General features: G+C 42.7%; 1 protein-coding gene across 1 annotated transcript; it reads left to right on the top strand.

The window, feature by feature from the left end:
• Positions 1-757: 757 nt before the first annotated feature.
• dla (deltaA) lies at positions 758-6,460 on the top strand (the record flags this gene model as incomplete). The annotated part of the gene is made up of 11 exons (XM_084090561.1): positions 758-811; positions 902-1,201; positions 1,287-1,347; positions 1,441-1,698; positions 2,429-2,489; positions 2,582-2,712; positions 2,930-3,099; positions 3,565-3,781; positions 3,869-4,697; positions 4,807-5,056; positions 5,176-6,460. 11 exons carry the CDS (start codon positions 758-760, stop codon positions 5,179-5,181), a joined length of 2,337 nt encoding a protein of 778 aa, XP_083946687.1. The 3' UTR covers positions 5,182-6,460.
• Positions 6,461-12,448: the final 5,988 nt, after the last annotated feature.

Genomic DNA, 12,448 nt, shown 5'->3' with positions numbered 1-12,448 from the left:
GTTCATTTTTTTAGACACACAAAAACACGCGTAACTCCCTGGGCGCGTAAATGAAAACAAAAGAAAATAAAACTTGTACGCCACGTTGCACTATGTCATATTCTAATGCAAATAATAATAAACAATGTGTCTAAAACTTCAAGTTGTAAATTACAGTCACTTTTACGCACACACAGCAGCGCACTGATGTGTTTGGTTGGTTGGTTGGTAGGGGCTGGTTGCAAGCGAGCCGCATTGTAAAGCGTGGGACAGATTGGGGGTAGCGGTTCATTAGCATATTATTACCCCGGCATGTGGCACCCCGTATAAAACTGGCGGCAGGCGGCCTCGCTCCAGATACAAACGCACAGTGTCCGTCGGAGAAAGACGTGAGGAGGGATGTTGGACCAGTGACAAACCCTGGTTTAGGATCAGACGAAGAAGGAACTATAAGAGCACACACGCGCATTCTTCTCCGAATTTTGAGGATTATATCATTCCGACGGAATTCCACAAGAATTCTATTTTAATTTGGAACTTTCAGTTTGTTTTGGACACACTTTTTTTTTCGCGGGGAAGAACTGGGAATTGTTCTGACATGAAAGGGAACTGCGTTCACGCTCAGTATCTTTTGAAAGCAAGCCTCTTCCAATGAATCAGCCGGCGAAAAGAAGAGGCTTTTAATACGAGGGATCTCCTGACTGATCTGGGAGCAGCCAAGTTGCTCAAAGACTTTCCAAAAAAAAAAAAAAACTATTTATTTATTTATTTATTAATCATGGGACGCCACTTACTGTTGCTCTTCTCCATCCTGTACATGCTGCTCTGCCAGGTAAGGACTCCTCGCTCCTGTCAGAATAAGGTAATGTGTTAAATTGCAATCACATTTATATCTAATACTCATACATTCATTCTTCTCCAGGCGTCTTCCTCTGGCGTCTTCGAGCTGAAGTTGCAGGAGTTTTTGAACAAGAAGGGCGTGCAAGGCAACAAGAACTGCTGTAAAGGTGGACTTACCACCCCGTACCAGCAGTGCGACTGCAAGACTTTTTTCCGCATCTGCTTAAAACATTATCAGCCCAATGCATCTCCAGAGCCACCCTGCACCTACGGAGGCACCGCCACCCCTGTGCTGGGGTCCAACTCTTTCCAAGTGCCAGATACCTTACCGGATGGCTCTTTCACCAATCCCATCAGGATGAATTTCGGTTTCACATGGCCGGTGAGTACCCTTTAGTACCAAAGTAGACTTCAAAAGTGATGGTCAGCTCATTTTCTAATGGACAAATCTGTTTTTGCTGTTGCAGGGAACTTTTTCTCTTATTATTGAAGCGGTGCATGCTGATTCCAAAGAGGATCTGACAACAGGTATGTTATCCGACAGTAAAAAGAGAAAATAATGAGATGTGTATGAATATTGTTTTGAACGGCATGACTGAAAAACATGCATTTTCTACACAGAAAACCCAGAGCGCATCATCAGTACCATGACCACACAGAGGCACTTGACTGTGGGCGAGGACTGGTCTCAGGACCTTCACAGCGTGGGTCGAACCGAGCTCAAGTACTCCTACCGCTTTGTGTGTGATGAGCACTACTACGGAGAGGGATGCTCCGTGTTCTGCCGGCCCAGGGACGACGCATTCGGTCATTTCACCTGCGGGGAACGAGGAGAAATCATCTGCGACGCAGGATGGAAGGGCCAATACTGCACAGAACGTGAGTAAAAAAATATTGTATATTACTAAATTATTAATGGTATAGTAAACATAACGCTCTGCTATCATGAAAAACTCAAATTTCTGAAAGGCTGTGCTGTTATTTAGAAAAGAGAGGGAGAAAAAAAAGTTAACGGTTACAAACAACTTGTAACTAAAACCCTGCCCCCCACACTCAAACTCACACTCCCCCTTCCAGCCCACTCTCACAACACACCACTTGATTTATTCCAGTCGGGAGGAGGAAAGTTTTTAGGAATAATCTCACGCGTGCCATAAATTTACATGCTGCCGTTCGATTGGCTGCTCGTGGAGTGGGCCGGCTGCCTATTGGCTGGCGGAGGGGAGGTATTGTTTGAAGTGGGCAGCTGCCGGGAGTGCGCAGACAATGGAGCAGCTGTCGCCCGCTGGCCGCGCATACACCAGCTGTCCACTCTTATCTTCCCTACCCGGAGACATCGAGAGCACAGGGGAGGAGAAAAAAAAAAGTTTTGACCCACAGTGAAGAGAGGGAGGAAAGAAGGGTCCCCTTGTTTGTGAGCGCCCTATTGTTGTCATGTGTTAAGCAGAAATTCTTCAGAGGTGATTAGGAGATTTGAGCATTTATTTTTTGAGCAAGAGAGAATGCTAATAGGTTTACGCGGCCCCCTCATTTGACACAAAAATTTTGTGGGAAAATGTAAAAGTTGTGGATCCTTGATCCTAATGCAGGTGTTTTATCCTCCGTACAGCAATTTGCCTCCCAGGATGTGATGAGGAGCACGGCTTCTGCGAGAAACCTGGAGAGTGCAAGTACGTTCATCACAATGTTTACATCATTAGCTGTTGAAATCACATTCAGGACTGATTTTCTAACTGGATCACTTGTTTATATTGTGCATCAGGTGCAGAGTGGGCTTTAAAGGACGCTACTGTGATGAGTGCATACGTTACCCAGGATGCCTTCATGGGACCTGCCAACAACCATGGCAATGCAACTGCCAGGAAGGCTGGGGAGGCCTCTTCTGCAACCAAGGTAAGGCACACAAAAGATCAAAGAACAGCATTTATAATGGCCTTGAAAGACTAAATGACAGAGGGATGTTTGGTAGAGAGGCTGGCTGAAAGAGAAATATGAGTTTCCAAGTGCACAAGACTACAAAAGAAAGTGAGCAACAGCTGTCCAGCTGCGGTTCAACCATGTGTCACTGCTTAATCCACATGTGCTCAACATATGTCCGCCTCTGTTACAGATCTGAACTACTGCACACATCATAAGCCCTGCCTGAATGGAGCCACTTGTAGTAACACCGGTCAGGGCAGCTACACCTGTTCCTGTCGCCCAGGATTCACTGGAGCCAGCTGTGAGATCGAGGTCAACGAATGCACAGGGAACCCCTGCCGCAACGGAGGAAGCTGCACTGTAAGTGTACATGTTTTACATAAATTAGGGTGTATTCACACCTGTCTTGTTTGGTTCGACTGAATTGAACTCAAGTTCGTTTCCCCCCTTGGTGCGGATCTTTTGGGCAGGTGTGAATACAGCAAACATACGGAAATTAATACGGATCCAACAACCGTACCGAGACCCAGCTAAAGAGGTGGTCTCGGTCCGGTTCCAAACGAACTCTGGTACGGTCCAATGAATGGATGACCTTTGCACACGAGTGGTTTTGTTTACAAATTTTGGTTCACTTGCAAAAAGGGCAGTGTGAAAACGAACCACACCAAACTAAAAAAATCAACATTGTATTTGGTCCGGACCAAAGCAAGTGAACTAGCGGACTTTCCTGGTGTGAATACATTCACCCTAAGACTTTACAACCACGTACATGCAAAAAAACACTCGTTCTGTTTGCTGAGCATCCCATTCCTTTTGCTTTCACAGGACATGGAGAACACCTACAGCTGTACCTGTCCACCGGGCTTTTATGGCAACAACTGCGAGCTTAGCGCCATGACGTGTGCGGATGGGCCGTGCTTTAACGGCGGACGCTGCGCCGACAACCCGGACGGTGGTTATTTCTGCCAGTGTCCCACTGGATACGCAGGGTTCAACTGCGAGAAGAAGATCGACCACTGCTCCTCCAGTCCATGCTCGAACGGTATGTTGCACTTTTGTATTTGAACTTCATTGATCTTTGTGTTGAAACCAGTCCAGAATCTCATTCTCTTCCCACTTTGATCCACAGGTGCACGATGCGTTGACCTGGTGAACTCGTACCTGTGCCAGTGTCCAGAAGGGTTCACGGGTATGAACTGCGATCGCGCCGGGGACGAGTGCTCGCTGTACCCTTGCCAAAATGGCGGGACATGTCAGGAAAGCGCCAGTGGTTACATCTGCACATGCCCACCTGGTTACACCGGACGAAACTGCAGCTCACCTGTGAGCCGCTGCCAACACAACCCCTGCCATAACGGCGCCACCTGCCACGAGAGGAACAACCGGTACGTGTGTGCTTGCGTTTCGGGATATGGAGGACGCAATTGCCAGTTCTTGCTTCCGGATAGAGCCTCCCAAATAGCCAGCGATGTTCCCTGGACTGCTGTGGGATCAGGAGTCCTGCTGGTGCTGTTGCTGGTGGTCGCATGTGCCGTGGTGGTGGTTTGCGTTCGCTCAAAGGTTCAGCAGCGCCGCCGGGATAGGGAGGAGGAGGTCGCCAACGGGGAAAACGAAACTATCAACAACCTTACAAACAACTGTCATCGTGACAAAGATCTGGCTGTAAGTGTCGTCGGGGCAGCACCTGTCAAGAACATCAACAAGAAGATCGATTTCCACAGTGATCACGACGACCTGAGCATGACGACAGAGAAGAGGAGCTATAAGACACGACATGCACCTGCAGACTACAACCTGGTGCATGAAGTAAAATACGAGGTGAAGCACGAGGTGAAACTGGAGCATGCTGGGAAGGAAATGACGGCGAAGGAGTTGTCCGATAGCTGCGAGGACGTAAAGTGCCAATCTCTGCAGGACTCTTCAGAGTTTGAGGAGAAGCGCAGGAAACGTCTGAAAAGGTAAAACTGGTGTTTTTCTTGTATTAGGGTTTCTTCTTGTAACTATCAACTCAACGTGCTCTCAAATGTATGCATTGCTAACACACTGTTCTCTCTCTTCTCTTTACAGTGATGCATCAGAAAAGTCAAAATATTCAGAGTCAAGGTATTCTGAATCAAAGTATTCTGAATCAAAGTACTCAGAATCAAAGTACTCAGAATCAAAGTATTCAGAATCAAACTATTCCGATTCGCTGTATTCCGAGTCAGCATGTGCGTCGGCATGTGCATCGGCATCCACGTCGGCTTGTGTCGACACCAAATACAAATCCGTCATGGTGATGTCGGAGGAAAAAGATGAATGTGTAATTGCAACTGAGGTGAGTGTCTCATGTAGTTGACTTTACATCATGCAAAGAACATACATCCATTCAGCATCCTGACATTGAATCTGGGAACTAACAGACTTTTTATTGTCTCGTCCTTTTCCCCATCTCAGGTGTAATGGGCCTGCAGGAAGCCGATGCTCATTGTGTCCTATGGGAGACATTTTGAACTCCCTAAGAAAATGCTGCTGCTCGAAACCTTAGGTGGAAACGTCCCACCTCGTGACTACTGCTGCTGAGAAACTAAGACTGATTAACTGATATTCAGGATGAGCTGGTTCTCTGTACTGAAAGAAGCACAGGCAGTGGTGGCCTGTAGGCTTGGAAACTTGTGGAAATGATAATGATGGCAGGAGTGTCATTGAAATTTCAAATGTAGTTGTAAAATTTACCTGTAAAGCCATTTTAAAGGTGTTGGACAATGTGTGTCCATTTTTAAAGTTTTTTTTTTAAACGTGGGTTCATCACACACGAAAATGGCATTAGGAAAAAAACGTAACAGAAAGATACAAGTAAAATAAAGTATCGCAGTGTTTTGCCATGTGATGTCCAATACTTTGTCAGCATTGTGGCAACGTTTTAACAATATTTTGGCAACATTTGCTGGTTTTTCGCCAATAATTCCCACAGGCTTTTACTGTGCCCAGAGACTGCACCAAACATTAAGGATGTTAAGGAAGTAGTTTAAAATAAATGTGTCACAAATTTTCTTGCCATTGACTGTCTCAGTGACACCGTGGTAAAGTTGTGACAACATTTTAGCAATATTTTGGCAACATTTGCTGGCCCCACAAGTCAGTGTACAAGGGACTACATCAAAACGGTGGATGTTACCAGACCATACTGGCCTGTCTTGCACTGGGTTAAAATGTCACATGATGTCATATCATGTCACATGACCAGTGGAAACTATGTGTATTACTTGATCACTGTGTAAATGGGAAAAATAAGTGCTCAAAAAAAAAAAAATTCTCAAAGTCTTCCAAGCCTCCGCTTTTTTTGCATTATGGTTTAGAAAATGTGCGTAATTTGTTTTTCGACGTAAGAAAATAAGTTTGTGTTGATGATGAATAATATCCTTGTTTGTATGTATTTTGCTTTCTTTTTTATAACAAGAGTTGTATGATTTAAGTTAATTTATTTTTATTTAAGTTGTATTTCTAAATATTTGTAATGTTTTTAAGATTATTTAAGTTTGCGTTTTTCCTAAGTTGCTCCTGTTACTTGCAAAGGCACTTCGGGTTGCTGGGATGTTTTGAGAAAAAGATATTTAAAGAAGGATTGTAAAAAAATGTTATTAATGCTATTGTTTTCATTAACAGGTTTTTGTTTGATTTCCTTTCTCTGAATGAAGTTTTAGCTTAAATTATTTTTCCAAATAAAGATTATGAACTATTGAATAAATGTTACTGTTTTATTGACAGCTGCACCACATACACTGGTCTCAAATGTAAACGCTCAGCATCTTTACATTCATATTTGAATCCTGACACAATTGTTACAGCATTTTCAGTCTAAAGTAAAGACAAACTTATAAATCACATGAACATAACTAAAAACAAACTGAAAAACTTTTAGATGCTGCTAAATTGGAGCCTCTTTTTATTTAAGCCTCTTTTGTGGTGATTCACGTTTTTTATCAAGTCTTTTCTGGGTGTTGGATTTATGACTTCTATGTGTGCCACTCTGTAAGGGTTAGAAATGGTTCCTTAGAAAATAGGGAATAGATTGGGATGCGGGTTCTTTATAGGGATGAGAACGAAGCTAATCATTAACATCTGCTCTGGCCTCTTGGTCACCCCATACTGGGCTATTCATCGCTTTACCCCACATTCTGCCTGCCGCGGGTGCATCGCTCAAGAGATGGGCCTTTGAGAAAAGCCGTCAAATAGCTGCAGGATGTTTACAAGTTTTCCAACCAGACTAGAGAGAGAAATTTAAAGCTTTGGGAAGGGCTGAGGGGAAAAAAAAAACCCTGAACTAGTTGGCAGATTTCCTAAATGGATGAAGCTATTTGGCAGGTGTTTTGGCGGGAAAGCCTTTCTTGATTTCAAACATGCATGAATAAAAAAAAGAAGAAAAAAAGTTGTTTTTAATGCATTTCTCTTAAAGCAGTTTGTGCTTTCTATTAAGAAAAAAACGTTACAAGATATTTTGTATCCTAACATTGAAGTAGCTAGAGAACAAAACATCTTTTGTTGAGCTTTTATGGCTAAACATTAAGCTGGAGGAGAAGTTCAGAGGAGTTCTGGCTGAGGTCTCTTACAACACTCATCAATGGAGCTCTGGGGAACAGGCAGAGTCACACAATGTAGTGGCGGACAATAGCCGATACAAAAGGGCACCATTTGGGAGAGGCAGTGTGTGCCTATGAATGGAGGGAAGGGGAGGGGGCAAAGAACGACAGATGTTGTCTGTCCTCCTGAGTCAAAGCGTCCTGCAGGCAGAAAACACCAGCTAGACCCCACATGGCCATGGATGAGAGACACAATGGAGACCCTTCAGCTCACGTCTCTTGGTCTTCTCTGATATTTCACATCTGAACGTAACTTAAAACTACTTCACATTGCACCGCAAAAAAAGCAATTCACTTAATTTAGATATTGACCCTGAGATCAATAATTAAAAACTTTATTTTAGGCAGTTTTAAACTTTATTTACACCAAGACAAGCCTCACTATTATTACTGCTCATACTTAAAGTTATGGATTTTTCAAAATCCCTAATACTTAGCAACCTCATAACTTTCATAACATACAACTCATTCACTCATAGAACACAGTAGCAACCTCATAGTAACACCCTGACAATCACCCAGAACACAATAGCAACCACATACTGTATTTTCTAGAATATAATACACATTTTTTATCATCTGAAACATACTGGACTTAGATTCCTGTCACGGGATGGCTGTATACAAACGAACGACGAAGAAGATGAAGTAAAGTCTCATAATAATATCAGGGAGATAAATGGAAGAACAGAAACAGGTGTGGGATTAATTAACTAATGATCAGGAACACAGGTAAACGGGAACAGAGAGAAAAACCTAAACAGAACAGAACATAGAAACCCGAGGACTGACTGACGGAGGTGGAAGCAGGGTGCGTGGAATATCCTGCGAAGTGACGGGCCGACGGACCGAAGGTGGAGCTGCTGGCTCGCGGGACTGAGGCGGAGACAGGGGCTCAGCAGACCGGGGCAACGATGGAGGGAGTGAGGACGATGGGGAAGCCAGAGGGAAGGAGAAGCCCGGTGGAGCCGAAGGGATGGAGAGTCAAGGTGCAGCAGGATACCCGGAAGGATCTCGAAGGAGCTCGGAGGAGTCCTAGGACTGGTGGTGGAGCCAAGGGAAAGCAGAGCCGGGGCAGAGCCGACAGGCTGAGGTGGAGACATTGGCCTGGAGGCCCAAGGTGAAGCCGGGTACTAAACCTCACTCCGAGCTGGTGGTCGGGAGCAACATGGAGCTAGCGCTGGGCAGATTGCTGGACAGATGTTTTGTGGAGTGAGGGAAACTAAAATACATGTTTATAGCATTTATAATGTTTCTAAATGTGTTGTTTTATTTAGTGGCATTTCACATTATTTCTGAATGTAATAAGATGTGACTTATACTCAGATGCACCTTACAGTTTTTTTTCTCTCAACAATGCAATTTTGACCCAGTGCGATATTAAGTCAGGTGTGACTTATTTTACAGAAAGTACAGTAGCCATTTGCTAACAACCACCCAAAACACCTTAGCAATTTCAAACCATCGAAACCACAAAGAACACCCCAGCAATCACATAGCAACGCTCTAAAAAACTATTCAAAACACACTACCAGTCTCATCGCAATGCCCTAGCAACACCTCAAAACACATTAGCAATCTCAAACCCTCGAAACCACCCAGAAAACCCAGCAATCACATAGCAACACCCTGGCAACTACACAAAACACCCCAGCAATCACATAGCAACACCCTGGCAACTACTCAAAACACCCTAGCAATCTCATAGCAACACCCTGGCAACTACTCAAAACACATTAGCAATCTAAAACCCTCGAAACCCCCCCAAAACCCCCAGCAATCACATAGCAACACCCTGGCAACTACTCAAAACACCCAAGCAATCTCATAGCAACACCCTGGCAACTACTGAAAATACATTAGCAATCTCAAACCTTTGACACCACCCAGATTACCCCAGCAATCACATAGCAACACCCTGGCAACAACTCAAACACCCCAGCAATCACATAGCAACACCCTGGCAACTACTCAAAACACCCCAGCAATCACATAGCAACACCCTGGCAACTACTCAAAACACATTAGCAATCTCATAGCAACACCCTGGCAACTAGAGTGACCACCATCAAACAAACCAAATGTGGGACGATTACTAAGTTTGCATTGGACAATGTGGGACATGTTACCAACACTAAAACATACCCTGAAACTGTTATATAATGTCTATTTAACTTAATAAAAACATTTGTATTCCACATTTCAGCTGATAAAAATACTTTGTTCTTTAGTCCCTTCCAGAAAACACCATTACATCAAAATGTAACATAACTGCAGATGTAAATTAGCCTGTCGCTAACTCTGGTACAATGCATCAAATGGTAACCTTTATGTTGGAAATTGTACATGGTCCTTAATAAAAATAAATAAAATATAACATGTCTTTATTTTACATGTCATTTAAATTCAACATCACTGAGCCCAAAGGCAGCAGGCATCATGCAGATAACTATTTTTGAAACAGTTCAAGTCCAACTAAAATCCAACAAAATAAATAATGAACAAATAAAATATAAAACAACATGAAATTAGTTAATTGACAGTCTTATATATTAAGAATATATTAAACCAAAAACTTTCATATTTTTAGAAAGGATGTGAATTAAAACCAAGTTGATAAATTCTGTTAAATTAAAAAAATTTATTTACTGAATTATCCATTTGTTTTCTGACAGGGAACACATGGAACGAATCACCACTCCACATTTTGATTGACAGCCGTCACAACCTACTAGTGACTGTGTTTACTCCTTTCTTTTCAACCATTGGATAGGATTTAAAAAACGTCTGTTTTTATATTTTTACTTCTGACAAAGTGCTGTTAAATATAGGTGAAAAACTACGCAGCAAAAATAATAAATAAAATGCTTTCTTAAAAAGTCAAAAGAAGCACGTTTTCTTAATATGATCATTAAAAAACCAACAGACTGATGAAAATATCTCAATATGCGACGTGCGGGACAAGGGGTGAAAATGCTGTGCAGCACAACACAAAGCGGGACGGGTGGTCACCCTACAATACAAACATTAGCAATCTTAAACCTTTGACACCACCCAGAACACCCTAGCAAACACATAGCAACACCCTGGCAACCACTCAAAACACCCTAGCAATCTCAATCCTTTGAAACCACCCAGGCCAGAACACATCAGAAATCACATATAGCAGCACCCTGGCAACTACTCAAAACACCCCAGCAATCACATAGCAACACCCTAGCAACTACTCAAAACACCCTAGCAATCACATGGCAATGCCCTGGCAACTACTCAAAACACCATAGCAACCTCATAGCAACACAATGGCAGCCTCATACCAACACTCTGGCAACCACTCAGAACATGGTTGCAATGTCATAGCAACACCCTGACAACCAACCAGAACATTCTAGCATCACTGTGGAGAGTTTCGCATGGGCAAACACTAAAAATCGAATGAAACTTAAATTATTTAATATTTGGTGCCTAAAGAATAAATATGGCCATGGCCTTTCATATTAAAATCTTAGAGCAATCTTAAGTTGCTTTCTTAAGAAGGCCTCTGCCAAGTGCAGAAACATAGTTTTGCACAAACAACCCAAGATCAAACTGTGTAAGCGTTCTGCACTTCAATTAGCACTAGATCTTGAGCTGGCATCAATGTGACTTCATGGAAAACGAAGAAGGGAATAAGAGGTTTGCTCTGTGATCCCTTGCATTTTAATGAGCCGATCATGTAGAGTCCTCAGGGAACAGACAGTAACACTATATTCAAGCACAACATGGACGCTAAAATACTAAACAGCAGCGCACTCAAAATCGCAAAGTCATCTGTCACGTCCAACTGAGCTGTGAGGGCTCGGTTCACGTCCACTGACTCTAGTTATTAATGCGCCATTAACAGCAGGTGAAGTTGGAAAACTGACCAAGGAAGAAACTGAGGCTGGTTCGGGCAGAGCTGGAAATAACTGAAGAACACAGATAAGAGGACGAGAAGAAAATGTGAACTGGGAACAGGAGAACAAGGAAGAGGACTCGGGTGCAATAGGGACAGACCAGGTGTGATGAAATAGTCATGAGGAGAGGCAGAGTCTAGCTTGAGTTACACCTGCCGGTCCTAAAGTAATGAGGAAAGAGCGAGAGGAAGAACGCCACAGAGATGGGGAGAAGAAGGAGAGATACAAGACGCTGGCAAGGACATTAGTGAAGTCTTGGGAGCGCTGAGAAGGTTTGTGTTTTATTTGTGGACTTTGCTTTTGGATTGACTTGTGCTTAGCTGTTCTATCTTTCTGCTAACACTAAAAAGTGCTTGCTAACCTTGCATGTCTGTGCTGTAAGCTCACGTCTCACACCCTAGTGTAGCTACAATTGCTTTTCTCATGTGTGTAGAGCTTAAATTGAGTTATTTTATATAGTAACATCAATTGATTAGTTGCTTGAGCTCTGGCATAACATCCAACTAACCTTTAAGCCTCGAGGAACTTGTTTAACCCACAAGCTACATTAAAATATCCTGTTTCTGGTACAGATCCTGCTAAGATTGCACTTATCGCTGTATTTAGGAGTTAAAAGTCTCTACCTTCACCTTAGCGATGTAAATTATTCAAGAACGCTTGGATTCCGTCACAATCTGCCAATCAGGGAGATTAAGGTGATGTGTCCTGAACAAGCAGCAGCTGTGATGTGAATTTGTTCTTCGCCACTTGATGTATTGATGTTTTGAAGGGCCGTCAGAGTCACCAGTGATCTACAACAAAAGGAAAATCAGATCCTTATAAATGCATTTTATGGTTTACATGCAAATCAGTAAAGGGACAATGCAATGAAGTTTTCTCCTGACACCAAACCTTGTGCACAAGAAAAAAAAAAAAACGGAACAGATATTTAGATGCAAAACAGAAAAACAAAAATCTAACGTTTTTCAATCAGGGTTCGCTTGAACCAGGAGATGCCCTAAACTTTTTAATACAAAGCAGGATTGTAGTTAGTTAAAATTAAAAGCATACTTGATACATAAAATGAAATAAACAGTAACTGAAATTAAATAAAGATTATTTCAGCTAGTTGCCAAAGCAATATCTCATTTTTATTTAGTTTACCTTGACCTTAAC

The sequence above is a fragment of the Abramis brama genome (assembly GCF_963993115.1).
Source record: "Abramis brama genome assembly, chromosome: 2".
NCBI classification, from domain to species: Eukaryota; Metazoa; Chordata; class Actinopteri; order Cypriniformes; family Leuciscidae; genus Abramis; species Abramis brama.
This window is presented reverse-complemented; position numbering and strand designations above follow the sequence as displayed.